The 25448-nt window shown below is 41.4% G+C and overlaps 1 protein-coding gene across 3 annotated transcripts in view; it reads right to left on the reverse strand.

Moving 5' to 3' along the window:
• The window catches only part of LOC117156970 (agrin), a 325884-nt gene that overhangs the window by 206217 nt on the left and 94219 nt on the right, over positions 1-25448 (reverse strand). For all 3 annotated transcript variants that reach the window (XM_033334550.2, XM_033334549.2, XM_033334545.2), the window contains exon 4: positions 2454-2486. In XM_033334550.2, the coding sequence (XP_033190441.1) occupies positions 2454-2486 (33 nt within the window). The remainder of the gene's footprint in view (positions 1-2453; positions 2487-25448) is intronic.

Consider the following 25448-nt stretch of genomic DNA (forward strand, 5'->3'; position numbering starts at 1 on the left):
GAAAATATTTAATAATTCCAAGGTATCGTCTCGAGGTACAATGCGAAGAAAGCTCTTGGAAGCCATACACTTACGTTTCTACGAAATTCCGCGAGTCTATATCATTTCGACAACCGCGTATATTTTGCAAACATTATTTTATTTACTGCGACAATTTATCAGCGTTCGGTTTTCAAAGTGAATCGCCGGGAATATCACGCAAATTCGAAACCCTGACAAATTTTGTCGCCGGTCGATTCCACGCACACGCGTTCTTTTTTTCCTCTGCCTCCCTGTTTTCGCTCTCTTCGCTTCGTTATCGAGTGCCAGTTCCAGTCAATGATCTGTTCTCGACACTTGGAAAATGCTAATTTCACGATCCAGTTTTCGGCGGGCTCGAAATAAATTGAAACAAAAGCATGGGAAAGACAAAAAAAAAGTGAAAAAAAGCGACATACAATCTGGCTTGAAAATCGAAATTAAAAAGCTGCTGGACAACGGAGTTTGATTTCGGTGTTGATGTAAACTGCAGAGGCGCGCAAGCTAGTTCGCCGAGCTAAAGATAAGGCTGATGAAGGTGGAACGAAAACGAGACTCGAGATAAGTAACGTTTTATGCAGGCGTTACATGGAAATGAGGAGCGAAGAGATGGATTCGAGAGAGATCCAAAGAGGTTACTTTTGAGAGAGGATTTTAAGTGTACTTCAATCTTGCTGGAATCTTGCCTACTCTCCAAACTTTGACCACGAAAAGAAAGGAAGGTCTGATTTAATATCATATGTGCTGAATGCTTTTCATTTTTAGTCTGGGATAAATCTTAAAAGGAATTCGAGACCCTTAAAAATTCCTTCCAAATGTCTGGAACGCTACGTTTCGAACGCGCTTATCGTTTCCACTGTTACATCGATAAAAATTCCTGTTCAAGCCTAACCTTACAATGAAATGCCAAAATCAGTTTACGAATATTATCAAAGAAACCAAAGTAATCAAGAACACAAAGAAAAGAAGAAGGATACGCTCTGTTCCTGAAGCACAGAAAGGCTCCTCTGAATTCGTCAGGGATGCCTATCCAAGAATCCCCTAATCTGTTGGAACCGTGCGGATATAGCATCGCTAGCTATGTTAGCGGTCGTTTCTTCCACATCCTATCCTTTCTCGTTTCTTCGACTAATACACGTCGAAGGGGGTCGAAAGCTGTTATAGGTCGTACCTCGGCTCCCTCGTGAAACCTGCAGGATTACCAGCGTACAGCCTAATCAACCAGATTGCTTGCAATTTGCCGATCTTATCTCGCTCGCGTCCCGCAACTCTCCGCTCTATTCTTCCGCATCCGCGAACGAGCGAACTTACGCGTCTTTTCTATATTCTCTACCCTTTGCTCCGCGTTCTTTTCGTAAAGGAGACACACGTTCGACCGAATTCAAGATTGCACGCCGGATGCATGAAAATCGAAGGATCCCAGAATATAAATTCTACCGGGAAAATTTGATTTTGGTAATTCCGTTTTGTGAAATTGTCGAAAATTGAATCCTTGAGAGAACGTTGATATGAAACTCAGAAATAAAAAATATTAACGAAATTAGTTTAAATTTATCGTGGGATAAAATCAAGACTAGTAACGAAATTGTTCGATAATAATTAACGAGAATCAACAAGCACTAATAATTGTGTAGCAACGTATCATGCAGCAACATAAAAAGGCTCACTTGAGGTAATAAATTACTAGTAAAACCTAGCGACATTCATCTTCGTCTCGTTATTCGCTAGTCAAGAGCTAATCATCCAGACGGTTTCTGTAATTTGTCGTCCTTATCTCGCTACATTTTGCAATCTCGATCTATTTCTGCTGGTGGCACGGGGAACCCAGCTTCACGCATTACTGAAAATGGGCTTTTCGAAAGAATATCTTCCCGGTTCCGTTCCTCCATTCCGTCAACCTCCACCATCCTGTTTCTTTGCCCCGTAATGTACGTAAATCTTCCCCTGCGCCCGTGTCTCTTTTGTCCTCGGGTGCACGGGAAATCTTCGAGGTGAAATTGCAGTCGCGAGACACGAGGAAAAAGGAGAAGTAGATTTGAATAGATTCACGTTATCGCCCTCGAACCTGTTTCTGTCTAGTACAGAGCGAAATAGCTCTTGCGTCGTGAATTATGTTGAAATTACGATCCTAATAAATAATAGATCAACCGGAAAAGTTTTCGGGTATACTATTCATCCTAGTGGACCATAAAATTGATCTCGCGATAACCTTCGGTGAGTGAATGTCATCGATGACGAAATAGACACTGTTAATAATGATAGTTACATGAAAAAGAAAATGTCAATTGACACATGAATATACATGTACATCGATTAGCTATTGCTGTAAGAATATTATCTAATTAGTATTATCCAACGAAAAAGAAGCGATTAAGATATAACACAAAAGAGAGACGCAAGCGATAGTAATGTTATATTGTTAGATAAACACTCACCGGCATTGTTACTGGCGAAATTTAGATCCTTACCTGAAACAGAGGAAGCAGACATTGTTAGCATGATCGAGTATCGTCAAGGATCGTACACAACATACTACTGACATCGATTTTAAGCCACGGCACTAGACGCAACATATTACATTAGGAGGGAACGCTATTCACGCAACTAATTAATTCTCCGGGTCGCTCGGCGTATATAAATTAACCAAAGATGAAGTTATTCGGCACGAACGCGAAAACGCTTTCAGGTATATTAATTGCAGAGAAAACAATTCGCGCGATGTGTGAGAAGTCGGTGAAACGTGATGCATTTTTATCTTCATCGGCAGACACGATATTCGTTAATTGTTCTGCTAATTAAACGCTACTCGAGCATTTGTAAAATGTTTTCAAGATATTCGAAAGTACCCAAATGTATCAACACGAATGTAGGATTTTTCCGATTAAAATTTATGCAGTTTCGGAATACTTAGGCTGTAGATGTCGCTTGTTGCTGGATACGGCCGCTTTTCTTCTCATTTTTTGTATCGTGGAAGAAAAATCGGACTCCGGTCCCGGGATTCAAACCCGGGTTCCGAACGTTCGTAACCTAAGGCGCTAACCACTGCGCTGCCGTCGTCCGACACTAGTAAGTGTCGAGTGGTGGTATTTGCTATCGAGTGCCGCCACAGGCCTTTGTTTCCACGATACTACATTTATAGCCCAACTCCTCGTAACACTTCTCTTTTCGAGAAATAAGGAGTTTGAAAGGAGAGGACACGAATCCTCGGTTGATTCGACTGATCAGTCGAATCGAGAAATCAGTCCTTTTGAAATTCACTTACTACCGAAGAGCTTTTCATATTTATGCCGATAGCATGATGAGCATCTTGTTTCATTCAAGCGTAATGGCGATTGACGTACTATAAATCTACGAGATAGAGAGCTGATGGGAGTAATGGATTTACGATATTCAGGTCAAGCTTCCCCTGTTCAACCGTGGAAAATATGCAGCTCGATATAAATTAAAGAATATAGCGGTGGTATCAACTCTTTAATACTTTATAACGCTATGTTACCTCGAAATTATAGTTGTATCGATATATTTAGCTTTTTAAATTCCACTTGATTTACTCGTCGCGTATTTCGTTACTGTATCAGTAACAAGCAATTTATTTACACGAATTAATCCCTTCCTTTCGAATAGCATTTACAAGCGAACAAAATATAAATTCAAACGTCACAATCTATCGTAGCTACATTATCGGAAGATAGGAACTTCGTATCTTTGTCCATTTAATTAAATTGAATAGAAAAATTTCTACTATCGGGCTTGAAATCCCTGAATTATTCCTCTTCTTATGAACCACATCTGCGCATAAACGCGATCAAAAACCGCACCCTCCTCTGGATGGAAAGCAAAATCGACGAAGAAACGTCGTTTCCAGATTTCTGTCGGTAGTTTTAGCGATCTCCGTAGAACGCGTCTAACGAGTAACAACAAAATCACTTTACGTGCATGGGCGGGCACGCATGTAAATGTTGCATGGAAAGTTTTTCAGTTACGATACTGCAGCTTTGCCTGATGGAAGGGGCAGCTATAGGGGAATATGGTTGCAGAATAGAAGAATTCCACGGAGGATCTCACGAACGCGAATCTACGTAAATACACGGGATAACTGGAATGAGATGCATAATACGATTCAGTTCTACGTACAGCGCGTACGTGTTTAGAACATACGAGATACCGACTGGCAAAAACTGCGCACGACTTCGAAGATGCGGCTGCTACTTATCTTCTCGCAATTGACTCGAGGTCGGTTCTACGGTTTTTCTCTCTGTTCGTATACACGCGGTATACAGTGTTTCACCTACATCTATGCGTCGAAAGAACCTTCAAATTTCTTCATTTCTTTTTTTATTATTCGTTTTTGCAAGTTTACATTTAAATAAATTTTTTAATTTTAAATACGAATGAAGCGGTAGTTTTGGAAATATGAGATTTGACAATAACATATTGAATTTTAAAAACGTGTGACATCTCATCTGTTTCTGTTCTGTTCAATGTCCTTGTACGTCGATAATGCCAGTATATTTATTAACTAAAAAATTTATTGACCACGCTCCGTAACATGCAGCGAATAAACAATACGAGATGTATCGCGTATCCAGTAACTCGTGATTTATTCCTGGTACCATTTCCCAATGAAAATTTTTAAATTAGCACTCCAGAGGGTACTAAAATAAATTTGTACCATGCAAATAATTTGCGGAAATCGGGATGGAAATACAAATGTGGTGGAATGATCGGAAGATGGATCACGATGGGACAGGCACATAAATTCAATGTTATGTTTTCTTTCTTCTTTCATTCGACTTTAATTATTACGTTGACATGGATTATTGTATTGATTAAGCTTGATTTATTTACCAATAAAAATTCGACAGAAGAAATGAAAAATAAAAAGCAGGTAGTACTTTTTACAGGATTTTACATTTTTTCCATAAAATATCGTGTATAAACATATTCTCGAATTTTGGTAATTACCAGCTATTTCTGGGATTATTGCGATATAAGCTATCGTAATTGCATAACTATAATTAAAGATCGTGACAGGATAAACGAACAGGTTCTGCCAATATAGAGTAATGAACCAATGACAATAAATCAGTCATAATAATGTTCATAATTAACGAGCTACTACGCTCGAGATTGTACATCTCGAATAATCTTATTACGTTACGTATCAAAATATTGTATTATTGGTGAATATGTTATTAAAATGTTACGTGTCTAAATATTAAGGGCAGATATAAAATATAGTATTAATTTTAAAACATTATATATCAATGTACACACGAACCTAGATCTCGATATATTTAGTTGCATTTCTTTTAAAAGATGAAGAGAAAAAGTTAAGAAAAGGCACAAAGATTGACTTTAGCAATTTCTCGGAAATAAAATTAGAGAACCAAAATTACCGTTTCTCAAGCTATCCAATACAAAATATGTCCATCATCAATCCCTGGAAAAAGAACAGCTTGTGATCTAGCCTCGTCGATAGATCGTAGTCGTCCATCCAAGATTTATCGGCGTGTTACGTTGAAAATGGAGGATCATCGCGGGAACACCTTTATTCCGTTCGGCTGGTCCACTTATCGTTAGAAGGATCCTTTGTCACCCAGACTAAGGCGGGTACAGGATCCAAAAAGGCCAGCAGACACATAGACAGAGAGGAAAAGAAGGGAGGAAAATGCAAATTGAGGGGGCGACGGGTAGGGGTGGCTGTACTCCGGTCTCGTCGCGCGAAAGGGATGAAAAAGATCGTGTGGGGCAAGGTCGACATTTTTTACGGATAAATACCCTCCGTAAAAACTGGGATGAAAAAAGGAACGCGAAAACAGAGCTAGCGATACATATCACGATTTGTATTACTTGAACTATACGAAACCGACGACACACATATGCGTCATTTATTAATATTCCGCAATATGCGAACAAGAGCCAGGCCGAAGAGTTAGGTTTACGATGACGTATGAAGACTTTGGAATTTTAATACGATTCTTAAATTAACTAATTGCCAATATGAATTACCCTAGTGCAATCGATGCATCGTGTACCTTGCCATTGAGGTCTGAGCTTTCGGCTGTTCGTACACTTTTCACGGTATTCACCTTCCCTCGTTCTATCGATTCGGAAAGGCGTCAGTTTTCGGAAAAAGGTATTCGATTGGAGGGAAGAAAGCGACGCCTATATTTCCGGCAACATAAAAAAACGAGTGCAATGAGTCTCGTGAAGTATTGTCTTGCGAAGTATTGTCTCGCAGAGTATTGCCGTGAGAAGCGTTGTATCAGATCGATATGCGAAGAATTGACGTTGAAGCATATAATCAGTAAATCAGTGTGCCTCCAAATCCCCGCGATACACTCCTCATTCTGTCAACTGTATTTATCTTTTATCGTTTCAAAGTAAAATACACTCGTTTCATCCTGTTGTTTAATATACAAATTTGTAAATAAACAGAAACAACTCCGTTGTAATTTCGATACGATAGAGTAAAAGGTTTTACAGTAAACAATTCCAATATTACGAATATAAAATACACTTTTCCATCCTTTCTCTTTTTAGCCATCCTTGTTTTACCTTCATGACACTCGAGCAACTAGAAACTGTGTCACGTCCAGCAGAATTATTTGTACGCTGGAATATCAATTTCCAAAGTGCACCACATTAAAATTAAATATAGCGGTGACGCCGATGTTTATGATTAGTAGGAAAATTATTTATTTGCAAGCTACAGTTCCAAGGTAATAACGTTGATTAAAAAAAGAGTTCGATCAATTATACGTGTGTGAAATGAATCTCTTCCGGTGTTGCTAAAAGCACCATTCGCACAATATCATAAATTATGTTACACGGGAACAATTTCAAAATAGAGAAACAATGACAGGTGTTGAAGTAATTGGCCATTGAAGTAAATTACCTAGGGTATTGAACGAACACGCTTGCGGACGAGCGATATTCGAGGAAGGTCTGTTAAAAACTGGGAAAAGGGAAGAACGAGATTGAAAGAGGGCGTGGAAGATGAAGGTTACAAGAGAGATGACGGCGTAAACAGCACTCTGTATCGACGTCCGGCTCTTTTCTTTTCGCCTTTACCGTGTAACCCTCTTGAAGAGTTTAAGCTCACTTCGGTCTTCTTCTGCGTTCCTAGAGACCTTTTTTTAAAAGGCTTTCAATCGTTCTGAATCTGCCATTTAACGCCACCCTTTTTTTCCATCGAGTGTTAATTCTTCCAGGACGAATGGATTCGTGAAAGCATGCGATTGTTGCGACGCGAGAAGACCGATTTTATCAGGTACATGAAAGGGTTAGTCGTTCGAAAATGGATATGAAAGTGAATTTACCAGTTTAACGAGTAAATCGTTTTAGAAATAAAAGCTACATTTTATTTCAAACGTGATATAGTTACTTATCATACTGACGAGGTGAAATTGTAAGATAAAGGATTAATTTATCCACATAGGAACGTTTTACGAACATTGATTCTTAAAAGTTAATCGACTCTTTCGCTTCCTGTGCCGGAACCAATACGGAACCGACGTAAAAGAACATTCAGCCTCGATCGAATAGTGTCTGTTTAACAACGGCAAGAGAATTGTATTATTCAGTGTTGCGCGAATGGCTGTCGTGTCTGGACCACAAAGAGGGTGGCGTTCCAGAAAGGTTTCCACAAAAGAGAAGAAATGTGTCCCCTGTCCGAAGGAATCCAGGCCGAAGGTCGAGAGAAAGAAGGACGACGCTCGTAAGGGCGGAAAACTGAAAAATAGTTCCCACCCGTTGCCATGGCCACTAAGTACTAGTCGCGACGACGCGGCCCACCGATACACCACCATCTATCCCTTCCTTTTTCGTATCTTTTTTCCATACCACTCGAATGGATGGGTTTTTATTATTTTTTCCCTAGCAATCATTGCTAGGAAGCGCTCTATCTACGCGCAAGTAGAATAAAAAAAAAAAAAGAAGCGGAAGGAAAACGGAGGAAATATAGTCGATGCGAACGAGTTTGAATATTTTAACAGCGATAGGAGTTGACGTGCGTTTTGTATTTAACGATTTCGGTCGGATATTTTTGCGTCGCATTCGAAATTCAACAGATTTTACGCGGGTTTAATATTCTCAACCATTTTCCCCGTGTAATTCCGATGCTACGGATTACGATGTTAAATTTCCCCCTATTTTTGATTTCCTTGTTCTCCTGTATTTTTCTTTTTTTTTTTTTTTACATTTTTTGCCATGGAAATGATTCAAAATACTGAACGCGTTTGAAAGCGTTACAATGAATATCGTTTTTCCATAAAAGAACTCCCTCGGTAGCTTTTCTCTTTTGTAACACAATCGTTCGATTCGAAGTTATTTCTCTTTGTAATTTAAATTCCATTGTCCGAGTAAATAAATCTAAATTTACACGGTGCAAAACATATCTCGGAATAACAATTTCAAAAACGACAACGATGATACTCCATGCTCTCCTCATCAGATCTAATATTCATTTTTCGTTCGTCTTTTGTAATCGAGAAGAAAGTCTATAACGTATACATAAATGCGGTATGCATAAAATGTAACATGCGTTCAGCCAGCTGCGCACTGCTTTAATACGAATGGTGTCGCCATGAAAAATTGAACATCTTCGGCATCCATTGTTCCGTGACGTTGGGACGTAAGAAAGATTGGAACTACGTTCAGTCGCACCTTACCTCATGAAGTCAAATTTCAACGTTATTGTAAATAGCCGCAGCTGAACCTGAGTAGAGTGTAATTTGCAAAGTTGCATTTCTTAACAGTGTACATTTATTACGCGCAGCAACGATGATCATCGAATAAATATTATTCTACGTACGACTCGACAATTATTCTAAAATCAGATTCGATGACGACCGGAACGATTATTGATCGACACTCGCTCGACATTTCTATCTTTTTTCGCTTTTCCTAATTAAGACTCATAGTCGCGGTAGAGTCTCCATCGGCTTCCCTCCGGTCGATCGATATTTCATACGCGATGAGTGAATATCTCTCGTTCTTGAGGGGGTAAAGCGGAGGAAGGCGAATACCACGAATTTCTCAACTTCGATTATTACATCGAGCACTCATTGCGCCTGGGAATTTTCCTGTGGGGTTCACCGCACTATTTTCTCTCGTTGCGTTGGAATGTTCCTTGCTCCAAAGGGAAAACGGGAGCTTGGAACGAATACGGCGGACCGAGGGGAGAGCTTCGAGCGGAGAAAGACAACCAGGCAAGTGGATAGACGGAAAAACGGACGAGAGATACGCGAACAAGGAGAGAGAAATAGGAGCGTAGTTAGGGCATGCGGCTGGTTGTTCATACCCTCCGATGTGCTTGTATTTCACGACCTCGTTAAGCTCGGCTGTTGAATTTTGCACTCGACGAGAAGATCGCAACAAATAACTTCATCGAGGTTGCGCGACCACCATTTTCCACGGCTACGATAATTTTCCAGAATGTCTGTTTCCCACTTGTTTACATATACGATCTCGTAGAAACGAGGCAGAGATTACAATCTGAACAGCGTTCTGTCAACAGCGACGATCCTTTTCGTCGTCGTATCGAGGGTAAACGGTGAAACGACGTCGAAGTCGTTGTTCGATTAATGCGCATAACAACGTGGGCGAGAGAGACACGTGAAATTGCGCGTGATGCACGTTGTCGCGTTTCTTTATGGTCTCGTAAAAGGAAACGAAGTGGGACGGCACGATGTCGCAATGGGCGACAACAGTTGGAATTTAATTCTTATATAGTCGCGGCTGTGTAGCTGGAACGTTTGCTTTCACGAAGGTTGGCGTGTTACGTTCAAATTGGTATAAACTAAACGATTTTAAAGGCTCGGAGGACGTTGCAGACGAAGAAAATTCAAATGTAAAGCAATATAATTATAATAACACGTTCTAAATGTCTTAAATTCTAGAAACATTTTATAATGTGATATGCATTTTTGCATGCAAACAGAATCGATACACTGTCATATGTGTCATGGAATAAAAAACTGTTCAACGAAGGTATTCGTAAATGTTTTAACGAAACCTAAACTACGATGTTTACGCGCAAATACAAATATGTCGAGTGGAACAAATTCTTAGAAAAAGTTTTGAATATCAGTATCTCTGGAGCTAAGTTCAATTTCAGAACTTAGCACGATTTGTAAAACGAGTGGAAACGCTGGAACGAATGGAAAAAACGAGATCGAGCAACGACCGTAAAAGTCGCCGGCTAATCTATTCCGGTGTGGAAGTTTACGATATCGCAAATTTGCAGCGGATCGAGCCGACACACGAGCGGATCCATTTTGTCGGCAGGATCATATTCGCCGTTGAAATAAATCACGGGCCGCGAGGCCATTCTTAGATGCACGCAATTGGCTGTCTGCAGGCGTTGCCAAAGTGTAATAAATAGCAGCGCCGCGCCGTATGGAAATGAGACGGATATTAAGTTATGACCGATCGTTTGTCTTATCGTCCTGGTAAAATTAAACCTCGGAAACTTGAAGTTCGAAGGCGGCAGAGCGAACGCGAAACCGGATACAAATACACGCGGAGAAAAATATTGCGACTCCCTTCGTTTCTGTCGTCCTACATGAAATGCAAAATTGCTTAATGCGTTACGTGACGATCGTGGTCAACATTTTTCCTCGCGAGTCGAATATACGAAACTTTTGACAGATTTTTTAAACTTCATTCGTCTTTAGTTTACCTAATTTAGTTTGTTTTGATATTTACACAAACCTCTAAGATGCATATGAAAGATTGAAGTAACTAAAAGATTCTACTGAATTTGATATTCAAACATTCGAATCATGAAAAAAGAAAAACCGTTTCATTGACCACGAACTGTCTATAATTCGCAAAAGCATTCTGTTCGTCATTTCTCACCCTAGATCGATGTAACGTTACCGCGAGAAACGATACGAGTCATTGTCACTTTCAAACGAGTAAACCTCGCAGGCGAAAGCATTTAGATAAAAAATTGCAGAGAGAGAGAGAAAATAGTGTTTTATCCTTTTTCCAAGGCTAGGCGCCATCATGCACGATATATGGTCTGGAGAACGGATGGGTATCTTGTCGCGAATAAGGGCAAGGAAGATGTATTTTCTCAAAAATTATTCCCAGCTTCGTCTCTTCTCGTTCTTTCGCGCGCCGTTTCTCCTCGTGCTTCTTTTCACCCCTTGCTGTGCTTCTTCTGGCCGTTGGGTTTGGTGGTCGACACTCCAGCTAGTTCTTCGCCAAAAAGACGATCCGGTCGCGAGTCTTCCGCCGTTCCCTTTTATCCAGGCCGATAAATCCTCACAACGGCGAGCCGGTAGGCAAGAAGAAAATTTTCACAGCCAAGCCATCGGATCAACGGATCTACGTGCACGTTGGCTAAAATGATATTTCAATCCTGCCGGAGAACTTCAACCCTCGACTCACCCTCCTCTAAGCCCGTTAATACCGCGGATGATTGATACTAATAGAAACGCGCTTCGTCGGAGTCCTTAAACAAACGAAACGCAAACGCTGCTACTGGTGGTAAGTCGCAACAAATGAGCGAGGGGGAGAAAGTAGATTCGAGGAAAGAGTATAGGACATTCAACTTTGACCCGGTCTCCTAGCGGGATCTTGTTCGACGAACATAAATTAGCGACGAAAGTATAAGGGAAATGAATGTATCATTTATTAATACCGACTGATAAGTAGAAGGGAGACAAATGGAAACGAAATATTGTAAGGGTAACGAATGAATTTGAGATTAGCTACATTTCATTTTCGTATCTCGCCCCAAATTAAAAATTTATTTCATTAAAAAAATTGGACAGCTACAAAATAAAATAATTGTTACACGGATAAAACACGATTGCAAGTAACAATGAATATTAATATTAATTGCAGCTCCAGATAAAACAATTTCCTTCCAAACAATTAGAATCGCCATATCTTTTCGATCAGCCTAACATATAAAAAAAAAGGATCGCTCGTTGAATCAAACTTCCAGAGCTACTTAGTATCGGCGTAATAACGTCAGGATATCAGTCGTTCGATCACCCTCTATCTCTAATGCACGCTTTTTCTAGGAGATAGCTCCCGGACTAGCTCCGATCGAGGAAACCTAGAGATGGTAAGCGAGATTTTGAAAAGACCACAGACTTCCTTAATCCCACGCGCCGTTGATCGGCTAGATTATTCGGCCTCGCCCCTTCTCCTACACTTCCACGGTTCTATCGCATGGACAGAAGCTCTCCGCTCCCCTGGAACGGTTAAGGCTCCTCTTCGACCGCACGGACCAACGTTTCCGCGGCTGATTTAGAGCGACTAATCTTGGGGTTAGGAGCATCCCCGGCGCTTCTCTACCTCGGACACAAGTAGAGACACGCGGTACGAGCCATTGAGGGGTGGAGGCCGAAGGGAATAAAACGAGCATGGCTTATGCGGTGTGGCCATTGGAGCAACAACGAGAGACACGGGTGGAGTTGCGAGGGTGGCTCGAATAGCTGACCGTCGTCCGAGCGTTTCGAATCAATTCTTGCCTCCAGGCTTCTCGTATACGCTGCACGTAGGGATGCTGTGGCTCCATTTTCCAATAATATGTCCGCTTCGCTGGCTGAGACTGGACTTTAATCTTGTCAGTCTTGAACGATGATGTAAAATCACATGATACCGCGTAAAACTACGCACGACCATGCTGGTCCGAAGGAGAAACGGGCTGGGGGAAAGGGGGATGAAGATAAAACGCGGGAAAAATGGATGGGGTAAAGTGGGATAATCTGGACGAGGGAAACGTTACGGTAGAATGAGGGTGTTCCATTGAAACGACAACGATGGGACTCTTCTTTTGTGGCACAGGCTCTCCACGCAACCGAAAATGGCTGTTAAGTGGGAGGGAAGCTGGAAATTATCGACGTAATATTGGAAACCAATAAGGACACAGATGACAATTGCCCGAAATGACTGTTATTAGATATACGTTAGGCAGTACGTGGACGGCAATGGCTGGTTAAATGCGAATTTTCGTCGGCGCTCGCCGCACGTGTTGGATTCGATAAAACGGCGTGATCCGCGAGTTATACTCCGCCTCGATAGTACATTAAAATCTCTAACGACGCTCTGCGGGATGAGAGGATATGCGATATGTATGCGGGGATATGATTTCCTCGTTTGAATGAAAGATCGATTTCTGAGGATGTTGGCTTCGGTTACCAAACATATGTGGAATGATAATTTGATACCTTGTTATTGATTTATTAGAAAATACATAGTTATAATAGCGTCATTTGTTTATCGGATTTTCCAATATCAGTTCATAGACTTTAAACTCTATTTCTTCTTCTTCAGGTAACCAATCTTTTATTCCATCACTTATTTCTTCAATATGTCATATATCATCCCTTGCCAAAAGTTTATCGTGTGGTTTGTGCCGGTGAAACGTATCTACCTGATCTCGCATCACGTGATTCCACACTATCCATCATTGTATCGGAACTGTTATACAACGACTACAACCACTATTTTATTTCTTGTAAGAATAGTCCTACTCTTTCCATCCAAGAAGAAAGATTTCTCTCGAACAAAAGAATATTTAAATTCCCTCTAAAACATAAGGTCTCGAGACCACTGTCTTCCAGCTTTTAGCATCTTATGAAAGCTTACCACAACCATAGAGCGGAAGAGCACAACAAATAGCTGCTCTGAACTTCAAATATTCTCGTTATATGCCGCAGTCCGTAACGAAGTATTTGCGGCTGCAATACCAAGACGCGAGTATTATCGTTTGCTGGCCGTAAGATTACAACAACGGTCGGCATTTGCACTGGTTAAATATAATAACAGCAGGGATTCTTAGTTATAACAAAGAAAAAGGAAGGGTGAAAGAGAAGGAAGAAAGCGATAGAGAAAATGCAATTAAACGACATCCAGTTTTCACGGACCTTTTGCTATGGATGACACTTTATTAAAATAAGGGAAAAGAAAAAACGATAGGAAAAGGAAGAGAGACAGGATAATAAAGAACTGGGATAGGGAGCTTGGTCAAAATAGAAAAGGAGAGAATGGCGACAATGGCGAGGAAAGGATAGAGGAATTGTAAACATAGGGAACAGAAGGTGATGAAGATAAGATTGAGAGAGAGGCAATAACGAAGAAGGGAAGAGATATTAAATTGGTAAGATATTAAAGTATGTTCCACAGGAACGAGGCGAGAATCCTGCTTGCCCTCCCCCCATTCTTCGCACGCTGCATGCCATCAGTTTATTAAAATTTGCGAAATTAAAAACAATGAAGAGGCGAGGCATGTTGTGATCATCGTATTGATCGATACGTTGAATTAAAATTCGGTGAAAATATAAAGGTAATAATATAAAGAACGTCTCGCGTGGACACCTCTACGAAAGATGTGATTCGTTAGTGATTCGCTGATACGTCGAAGCGCGCTTGTTAATCTTTGCTTAGAAAGCTTTCGTGAACGAAAAACTGCCGTTTGTCAAAACGGAACAAGAATAGTTCGACAACTGCAATTTTTGTTCATTTTAATTCATTTAGTAACTCGCCGAATTCATTCGTTTATTAGCAAATTGGTCTGTTGAAATTGAACTGTAGCGTGGTTCGTTACACGTTCCTTTCTATAACCTTTGTCAGTAAAATTTTAAACTCTCTTTACAGAAATTATAATATACAATACCATGTCAACTATGCATAAAGTAACACCATCATTACCTTTCATTGCGGTCCCTATTCCAATTAATGTTTTAAATAATCTGCCTCTCGTTCCCCTCATAACCGAGCTTTTTCCCTTATCCCTCTTCCATACATAATTATTAGCAAACAAAACTTTGTATTACTACGAGACCATAGAACCTTACAACCAGGAATGATAAGAATTTCCCAGAGAGAACTTCAAAGCGAAAATTTACAAATCCGTACTTTCTTTCTTGTAGCAGGTTTCCTCAATTAGCAAATTCGTCCCCCTTTCGAAAAAAACGTGAAAGAGCAGGTGCGTCGAATGTTTCACGAAGTACCGTGTGGTCGAACAGTTGACGAGGCGAAGAGGCGAAAAGACGAAGAAAAAGTGTAGAGAGCGAGATACAGGAACGCGCAGGCCACAGGAAAGAACCAAGTTCTCAAGTAGTAACGGGCAAGCTGCGGTCAGACGCAGCTGTGGGACGAAACGAGACACTGGAAGACCGCATTGTTCCAACGGAAACAAAAGGATCAGGCTCATGGCCAGACGATTATTCGCCGTTTAGCGGGGCGAGCAGCGAAAAAAGGGTGGCAAGGGACACTCGACCAGCATGAAAAAGAAAACCACCAAGGAGAACAAAGCAAACGAGACCGGGCAACGGGACAAAGGGCGTTAAACGAAAAACCGAGTCGTTCGTGGGTGAAGAAAATAGCCGAAGGAAACGAGCAACGAAAACTATTAACGCGGTAAAAGTTGAGCGAATTAATTAATAATACATCGGACGGTAACGTTCTGTTTAATAATATGGAAAATCGATGCGGCACGACTGATATTTGTCCTATAAAATTTATTCCGCCTCTAATATCGAAGACGAGGTGGACTGAGGAATTTCGTAATTTAATGTTATTCTTCTATTAATTAATCGTCTCGAGGATATTAAAAACGGAATTCCCCGCAAGAGAAAAAGAAGTTTATCGAAATATCCGTTCGAGACACCGTGATCGCGTCTAAACGGCCGGAGTCAATAAATGCGAAAGAACGTCCTGGTTTTTTCTAACGTTTTGTAGTCGCACCTGCTGCAAAAGGTATCTGGATACGTTGAACGACGGCACGGCAGCTTCTTTTGTGAAGATTCTGCGACAAAGTTCAGCCTTGGCGTAGTGCCATTGCGTCTCCTTTGCCCGCCTTTGTACAATCGAACGCTTGTCGGAATAATGTTCCTGCGACCCTCCGCTTCGTCTCACTGTCCCCATTCTCCACCTACGTACGATTTACGACGCGTTGAAAAAGTTAACAGTAAATGAAGTTCTTTTTAATCCCGAAGGGAACTTGGAAATTAGACCGAGAAGACGCGACAGAGATCAGCAGATTACAGAAACTCGCTCGAGGAAATCGTAAAAATATCCTGACTTGTTGATTGCATAGCTGCAGGTTGTTCAAACATAGTTAAACTTCTTTTAGACAAATCTACAGTTAGTCAAGAAGTATTCCACTCGGCCTAAATTAACTAAAAATCTACCTCCTGCTTCCATTACCTCTTTATCGTCATTTTACTTTCCATGAATATATGTACGAGTATACGCCAACTTTTCGACCTTCTACGTTTCAAGTTTCCGCGTTAATCGCTACAAATCTGCTACGTTAGTTCGCCGAAACGCGAAACCGTATCACGGCGAATCCGTAACCGTCAACCCCGACCAATTGCGATTTACATGAATCCAACGGAGATGGAAGGTTGCTAAACACACTGACAAGTCGAAACGACCACGTCGTCCGTTCATTAGGTGAATTACGATCGCAAACGAGACGAGTTACGTTCCTCCGCGGTTCCGCGTCAAAATTTCGTTATCTGCTTGTGTTGGGCCCTGGTTATCGTTTCGAAGCTAACAACGGTGCCGGTAAATGGCTCGATAGGGCGCGTAAAACTCAGCTGTTGAAATACCTACACACGCTCGCGCAGGCCACGCTACGATCCGAAAGCCAGCGGTCGTTTACACTCAACCCTCTTCCGGTTTCAACCCCGCAGCTGGATGTGCACGGATCGCAGACCTGAGAACCCCTGGCTTTATTATATTTAGCGAGTGCAAACAGTCGTTGCTGCAATCTACGAAGCCAGCGTAGTAGAGCAAGCAGGTAATGCTACTTCCAAAGTGACTCTATTATTGCAGTCGAATATATTATACAAACATGGCTGCCGTCGGTTAAACCCCCTTACCACCTAGCCTCACCTTTCCTCTCGTCCCGTCTCCGGTGTTTCTCCCATGCCGCGACGCGGCTCCTCTCGCCCTTCCGCGCGCCACCCTCCTCCCACGGCTTTATGCATTAGTGATGAAGTGCTTCCTAACCTGAAATTGTCTTTCTCAGCGGGACAAGCGCCGGCACGCCCGCCGGTCTACGTGGAACAAGCGGCGTTCCTCGTCGGATCTCTTCTCTTTCTTGGCTATTTTCAGCCGCTCGCCGAGAATTATTCAACGAGATGTTTTAATATTCAGCCACGCTCGAAGCTGACTTTTACAACGGCAACCCCGTTCCCTCTTCGCGCCACGGGAACGCGCCGGAATTGTGCGCGATTAGTTTCCACGATAAGGGTGGGATAAGGGGAGGGACATTACCGATGTTCTTGATAACGTAAGCAGTTGCTATTGCGAATTTTATTAGACACAAGGCGAGTGTAATTAAATTTTAATCAAGCTTTCGAAATGATATAAATACTTGGGAAAAGTAACTGTGTTGATTAAGAATGTAACTGTGGTGTTCAAGATATTGTATTATTTTTCTAACTTCTTTGCAATCATCCTATCACACCATACGTATGTATATCGTAATTTCGATTTATTCGTCCGTTTAGCAAATGAATCGATATATCAATTATTTAAAATTATTTAGTCGAGTAGGTAGCACATTCGCACCGTTACAAAGTCACTCGAACCTTTCTACGCTTTCAGGCTCTTAGCTACTCGATTCACAAGCTAGCACTTTCCACTAATGCCTAGAATATCCCCTTATTCCTAATGCTTTTTCCCTGTACCTTGTTATACCTCGTAACTTCAAACCGAAAGGCGTTTATGAAGCGATTATACAGCCAACTAAATTCACCTTGCAAAAACAACAAATTAAAAAAAAAGGAAATAACAAGTTGGTCGCAACTGCTGTTAGAAATAATCCGATGCTTTGTCCACCCTTGACTAAAAATAAACATCTTTGAAAAATCGTTCGAAACACGGCAAGCATATTTCTCTGGATAAATCTGAAATCTCGGAGTGCCTCGACGGTACAATAATATTTCGCCGGAAAGAATGAACGAAATAATCGAGCAATCGCGAACAGAAGCGAGTGGAAATCTATCAAGAAGCAGAAAGGAAGTTATTATTTTTAATATCGGAAGTCGAAACGACGGATGAGACAGGAGAACGGTGAGGATTCGTCGTAAAATGATATTACTGGAAAAGAAACGAGCCGGATCGTTTCGCATTAGGGCGAAATTAATTTCAGAAAAAGAAAACAGCTGGTATTGATTCATTTGAATATCCTAGCGGACGGCCGAGCACAGACCCAGTGTAGAGGTTGGGCTTCGATATCTGCCGGATATTGATAATACCCTTTCAGACGAATAATTTTATTTCTGTCTGGCAGAATATATTAGTTCTTTCGGGGTTGTGCGGTTCCGCAACTTATAAGCCCTCTCGTGTTTGAGCTACCCATTCTGGTTTCTCCTTTCAAACACGCCCGACCGCGCTCTTATCGTAAAGAAAGTTTTACGAGGCATGCACTGTAAAAATGTTTTGTATTAAATTTTATGCACACACGTGTCTTCTACGCAAACATATTGCTCCCTGCTGCCACAGTTCCACCTCTTCCTCTACCATTTTTTCTTTGTTCATCCACTCCCTGTCTTAGGAAGATCGTCAATACCATGGTAAACTCACGATACGAAGTTAGTTTCGCTTGCCGTCGTCCCACACCGAAGCTACCGCTACAAAATTGAGCCGGGCGATCGATCTTATTGAATAATTCCGACTTCATCCTGTGGGAAACTTATCTGCCGCTGATGGCAAGTAACCATACCTATAAATTATTCCTCCTGTGTTAATTATTAATGTAGATAATTTTCGTTGTTTGCATAGAACACATCTGTTAATAATCGAGAAGTAGTTTGATGGTAATAATACCCCTGGCACATAAACGGACGAAAAACATAAATTCGTATGAAAAGCGCGATTCAACGAACGTGAAGTGCCAATTTAAATTTTAAATTAATTAAAATTAATGAGTAACGAAGTAAAAAAAGAACAAATCAAATTTCAATGCGATTTCATAATTAATAATCACAAATAATAAACCTGTTAATAAACTTCGTTAATAAATAATACTACGAAACTATAAAAAATTCTACGTTATAAAGTCACAAATATATAAAATTCATAGTTTCTTTCTTGTTAAATCAAATATTAACCGATTAGTCCGTTGTGTATCTTCGCTGTAAAATGCAGCAAAATTTTTGGAATTTGCCAGCTTGGACGCTACGATCGGTTCACTCGATCGATGAAAATGAGAATTTATCATTCGTAGCAATAACGGTTTCGCACAATCCGTTTCGATTTCAACTAACCGGTCCCGGATTCGAGACGGCAATTTATGTCGATGTACTTTTATCAGCTGCTCGATCTAGCGGGCCCAAAAGGATTAATGCTCCAGATACGAGGAAGCTCGATTGCAATCGGTGAAAGCAGCGTAGCTGGGGGGTTTTCAGAGTCGTTAATGTCTCGACGATATCATATACTTGCGCAAAGTATGCTATCGCAAAGCGGCGTGTATAATGAACACAGAATGATCCTGTTGGCAGCGTTAATTACTCCTTACGCGCTAGTTAACAGTTAAAGGTGGGAAAGGAATCAAAGGGACTGGGAAGAGGGTACAAAGGGTTTCCCAAGAGCGAAACGCAAACGTACGAGAGCTGAACCGTGCAATACGATTTTCGGTGGTACGTTCTCGTTGCTTTCCATATTCGTACGAAACTGTATAATAAGGTCATCTTGAAAATTTAAACAGACAGATTGGAATCATAATATAAATAGGAAAAATCTAAAATATTTGCTTTTTTCCTTTCTTCTTCTATCTTTACTTGCCTCGTTTTTTTGCGCTGGCGTGTAAAACGAACAGTAGCAGCGCCGTGATGAAAAATTCCGTTTTCGAGCTCGAAAATAGCGCTGTCGGTTAATCCGTGTCAAGACTCGCGGATTGTCAATTTTAATGGCATGCGAGAGATGCTGGCACAGGGCTAGCAATTTTCAGAATTCCATTTGAGTTTGTAAATTTTCGCTCACGCCTCGTCTAGAACGAGATTTTCAGCAAAAAATTATCTCTTTCAGCTGAATAAAATGGATTAATAAAGTACAGCGAATATAATGAAAATGAAAGATTGCCGAAGATCACGGGATGTCAGCTAGACGGGTGACTGCCGACGAATTAAAAGGAGCGTGGAGGAAACTCGATATCGATTTTGGCTCTATTCGGTTATTTTACATCATGAACAATATCTGAAATCGAAGTCTAAAAGACAAAAAGGAAATATGATCTGACCCGAACTCACGGACGATATATTAATTGATTGGAATTGTGGTCGAAGTACAGCAATATGGATGGTAGAAGCAGGTCAAATAATTAATGAAAGAAAACCAGCATTTACTAAATTGAAACACCCGGACCAAATTCATTGTAAACACTCTGATTTGTAACCGGCCTGATTACTCCACAGAACCAATAATTAATAATAACTGTATTTTCGAAATTACTTTCGATTAACCATCCGATCTCATAAAATAAAAGTACTGACACAACGATATCGGTCAATGTGCGACGACAAAATTTCAAGAAATCAAATAAAACGTCACTCCCTTGATCGGTAAAGCGATAAAATTGACGAAACTGTAATTATTAACTATTAAAGGTAAAGTGCCAGTGAAAATTGGATGAAACCTTTCGACGCGATCCAACCAAGCAGATATCGAACAATTTTGAACACGATGTTCATCCGATGGTTTCATTCGATGTCGCGACGTTTACGCGCCGAAATATAATCGAGATTTTTTCCTCACCACCGGTTGGGAAATTTTTCCTCGGGAAAACGCGATTTCCCTTTCAAATGACCGCGCCAGTTCTACGCCGACTGCCGACTCGCGTATTATTTGGCCACGTGAATGGATGAAAATTGCCAAAAATAGCCGGAAACGGATGTACAGGCGTGGCACTGCCCGACGAACATCGTGGAGGAATAGAGAAAAAGGAAGAGAGGCAGAGAATGAACGGACAGGCGAGCGCAATAATTCCATTATGGCATTTTCGAAGGCATTGCCATCGCAAATTATAGCAGCCATTCAATGCTAGAATGTGTACGCTACGACACTGCGTTCTTTCCAACGTGCCTACGATATCGACTAATTGTCATGCATCGCGCTCTACTAAATGCCTATACCATCCAGCCACGTTAAAGATGAATCGTTCTGATCAAGGTTTACTTCTAGATCTAATACTTTTCGCTCGAGCTCTCATCCGGTTATAGCAGTTTTTATTTTAAAATCAATAGCGTATGAAACCTTGTTCAAGAAAATTTAATTTCGCTAATACCAACCAAGTTATATTTATTTTTCAATCGACGTCATCTCGAATATATGTCTTCTTCGGGGATTAGGAAGACACAAATAATTACTAGATCCTGGAACTTCTCACGCAGAGACACACGCACAACAATTTTCAACAATTTCTGTTATACGGTATATTTCTTTGCGTATATTCACGTAGCGGTATTGAACGCTTTTTTTTTTAATTTTTATTTAGATTCATAACACGTCGACGCGTCATATTAATTATTCGCTGAAGATTCGATGGCAGAAATATTTCAACGGAATGTCTATTTCGTAGGAAACGCCGCTGCGTTCCAATAAGCGAATATTAATTTCGAAAAAGAAGAGGGTGGACGAGGAGACTACCTCAAACGGAACGCAGTCGCAGGAAACGAGCAAGTTGAGGAATAAATCGTGTCCGTTTGGGAGGTCGTGTGTTCGCGTATAATGATACCTGATCTACGTTGGTACTCGACAGACCGACCGGGACGAGGTGAAAACTTTTTAAATAATTACAGGGAACCGCGTCTCAGGGTTGGACCGGAAGAGGTTGCGGGGCTAGGGGTTACAATTGAGTCGGCTAGTACGGTGGTGGCGTCGCCACCATCTCCACTCCTTTACCAACCTCCTCCGACTCCTCCTCCACGAGGCCATGAACTCTCCACACTCTAGGCTGCGGGCATTAATGGGAAAAGTTTGCTTTTATCTTTTAAACGCCCGGCAACACTACTAATTTCTAACTTCAAGCGTTACTTGTACCTACTCCGACGATTTCGAGTAGGTAGACCAATGGGGGCAAAGCGGCAGAATCTACTACCTCGTAATGTCGCGTTCACTATTTCCCTGGCAGATAGAGAATCGTCGTAATTTGTTTTCTCCTCGAGAGATATAAAGAAGGTGGGAAGAAGATATCCGTGTGGGCGCCATGTCCCTTCTAATTGTCGTTTTCTCTTTTGAACTCATTCTCTTCGGAACGGCTCTATCTAACTAGAATCGGACCTACTCGTTATTAAGCTTCGCGACAGGGATTGGATTCGTAGGTGTGACTTCCTGGGTGTTCCAGAGATTGTCCGCTTGCGCGAGCAAGTTGCTTTGTAATGGCTTGGTTTATTCAATTTCAAAGAAGGAAATGTTGAAGATTTTGATTAAAACGCCGCGGTTGATCGCTCGCGATTAACTACGCTGCTTGATGATTTTAATCAGAAAGATTGTACGCTATAGGAAAGCAAAATTTATTACACCCATTCCTTGTATTATGGCACGAAAGTTTTGAAATGCAATATTAGAGTTAAATATCAATTATTATAAAAGCGAAGGTTGTTAATTAACTTGTCTACATGGCAATAGGTTAAGATTTATTCTTAGAATACCCGCAGGCTCGTTCTGTCACGACTGATATATTACAAAGATAAAAGAAAAAAATCTGATCATGCGATTTTTTCGCATGAATGCAAATTTCCTCTTTTCCTTTAGTTAAGAGTCCTTTAATTAAATTTGCATAGTACCGGTTCCCAATAATACACAACACATAATCGAGATAAATATGTATCGCGTTATTCATTATACAACACCGCAGAGTCAACGAAGATAAATATACCGTTTATGCATTTATGCGAAATTTAAAGACTATATACAGTGTCTCCAATTTTTCGGAATGAACTGTACGAAAATAAAATTTTGATACCAACAATCAAACAACAAATTATCATCGAGCAAGATCGCGACGATCTCCGACAATTACTCAGACCAATAGAGAAATCCGGGTCATCTGGAGACTCCTTCGTCCTCGATTCGCTTACTCGCATAAGCGGCGCGTGAAAGTTAACGAGTGGCGGCCACATGGCTTGATTTATAATCGTCATCTTCCAGGACGATCTTGACGATAACAAGGGAAGCCGAGGCTCGACGTTAAGTCCTTAAGTCTGAGCCTGGCCGGCTTAAAAGTGTCACGGTTCGTTGCCCCGTTAGGATTCCCATCCTAGCGCCTGCAGGAAAGGAGGAAGAAATGAAACGATCGAAGAAGACGGCCACGATTTCCGTGAGACGCTATTAAGCTGATTTCACGTCGCATTTAAAATAAGCCGTGAGAACTGCCACGAAGGAGCAACGCCACTCGCGGCAATTACGCGAAGATCGTTGCCCGCTATACGGCCGGGCTGCGCGTTAATTAATCCTCCCTTATAAGACAGCTTGGAAAGGGGAAAAGACGGACAGATGGGTCGAAGAGAGTGAGAGAGAGAAGAAAAGGGGACAGAAGAGAAGAGATGGTTAGGACACGAGGGTGAGAGAAAAGAGGCGAGAAAATGTAAGGGATGATCCGTTGGAGACAAGCACGGATTTCCTCGCGATTATTGGTCTCTTTACGAATGATTAATTAACACGAATTGCCACAGGCAGAGAGACATCGTATCGTCCCTTCCGCGGCAGTCACCCTCCTTGCGGAGATGTATATTGGACGTAGCCTAAAGAAAGATCGCAGACGAGGAATTAAAAATGAAATGAAAATAGAATTATTGGTGAGAAGGGTTTGTCAGACGGTGGATATTACTCAGAGATGAGTTTGGGTTGAAGAGGTGGATGAACGACTTCGTGAAATGGGCAGCGAGGAAATTTGTCCTTAATTGCGCTTTATCGATGGATCATCCGTAATTAGTGAATCAAATTTGCTTTAGCCGATGTACCGGGCATTATTTAAATACACAAGGAGTTTTTAAAAACGTTGCTACATGCGTAAGTCTCCTAAAATTTTTGAAGGAAGAAGAAACATAAAATTATATTTGCCCTCTGTCATAGCGTGTATGCGTGTACTTATTTGTATATTTACTTCATAAGTAAGTGGATATTAAAACGTCTACTCATTTTGGAATGTATTCGATACAAACGTTCAAAGGACCTCCGCTGCTACGTTGGCATAGTTGTTAAAGCAAGTAGAACGTGATTACTCGCTCGAGCAAACCGTTTTGTGTCAAAACTCCTGTTTAATTGTCACGACCATTAAGTTCCGGAAGACACTTCCAGACTAATCTGTCTTACGACTCGTACGAACGGATGCCGGAATTTAATGAAAGACGCTTAACTCCATGCCAGGGAGTGGAGCACAAGCAGGTCGTAAAAGTTGCAACGGGCCGAAGAAAGTAGGCGAATGTGGTCGTGTTGAAAAGAAGGTGTACTCGTTCCCCGGTGCAACGCGAAAAACTCTCGAAATTCGTTCGAACTTTTCTGATCCGAGGTAACGAGGCATCCTTCGTTAGTGCAGCAATTACATAGCCCGAGTGGCATTGCCTCGCGAGAAATGAAGTCGACAAAGAAGATTGTGGAAAACTAGGATGGTATTGTCCCTTTGTTTCCTAATTTTTCAAAAACGTTCTCTCCTAACGAGAGTTTACTTTAATTGCGTTCGCAAAAGTTGCGTCGTTCGTAAACGTCGAATGAGTTTTTCAGTTTATGACACAGCTGTGACGACTCGCGTCACTTTTGACAGGATCCTTCTGAGGGAAGATCGAATGAGAAAAGAAAGGAAGAGATCGGTTAACCGTATAGTTACGAAAGATACCGGCGCGACGATAAATCCGTGTCCGAGGAGAACCACGATGCAATTTCGCTGATACGTATCTTTGCCATAATACAGCGGTATAAAGTGTAATTAGGCTGCTCCCTGGTTCGTCCTACAACATTGTTAATCCGAGTGGAAGGCGGCACGATTGGTCGGCCGTTTCGTGTCGCGGTGAGTCGCCGGATAAAGCTGTCCAGAAGTAGTTTAAGCCGACCCCGGACGTAACAACATCTGGACCTATTAAGGCCGAGATAGAGGCCGTTACGGGGTAACAAGCTCTCGCACCCTCGCCTGGTTGCTTACCTCACTCTCAGCTTGTAACGATAATCGGTGATGCCGGTTGGCTGAATTAATATCCGATTTATATACGTGCTTTTTGCCTGCTGTTACAGTTTTTGGTGTCGTTACATTATTGCTACCAAAGGCATTCTATCTATCGTTTATGATTCATATAATTCAAGTTTTCAAGATAGTTTTATCGCGTGACCTTTCATACTCTCCATTCACTCTTACGTGTAACTCGCGTTTTTCGACGTGTTCTCGCGGCAGCACGTAAATCCAAGGAAGGAGAAGGGCGACTCGTGGGACTGGCGACTCGTAGGATCAGGCTTAA

The sequence above is a fragment of the Bombus vancouverensis genome, chromosome 10 (genome assembly GCF_051014615.1).
Source record: "Bombus vancouverensis nearcticus chromosome 10, iyBomVanc1_principal, whole genome shotgun sequence".
NCBI classification, from domain to species: domain Eukaryota; kingdom Metazoa; phylum Arthropoda; class Insecta; order Hymenoptera; family Apidae; genus Bombus; species Bombus vancouverensis.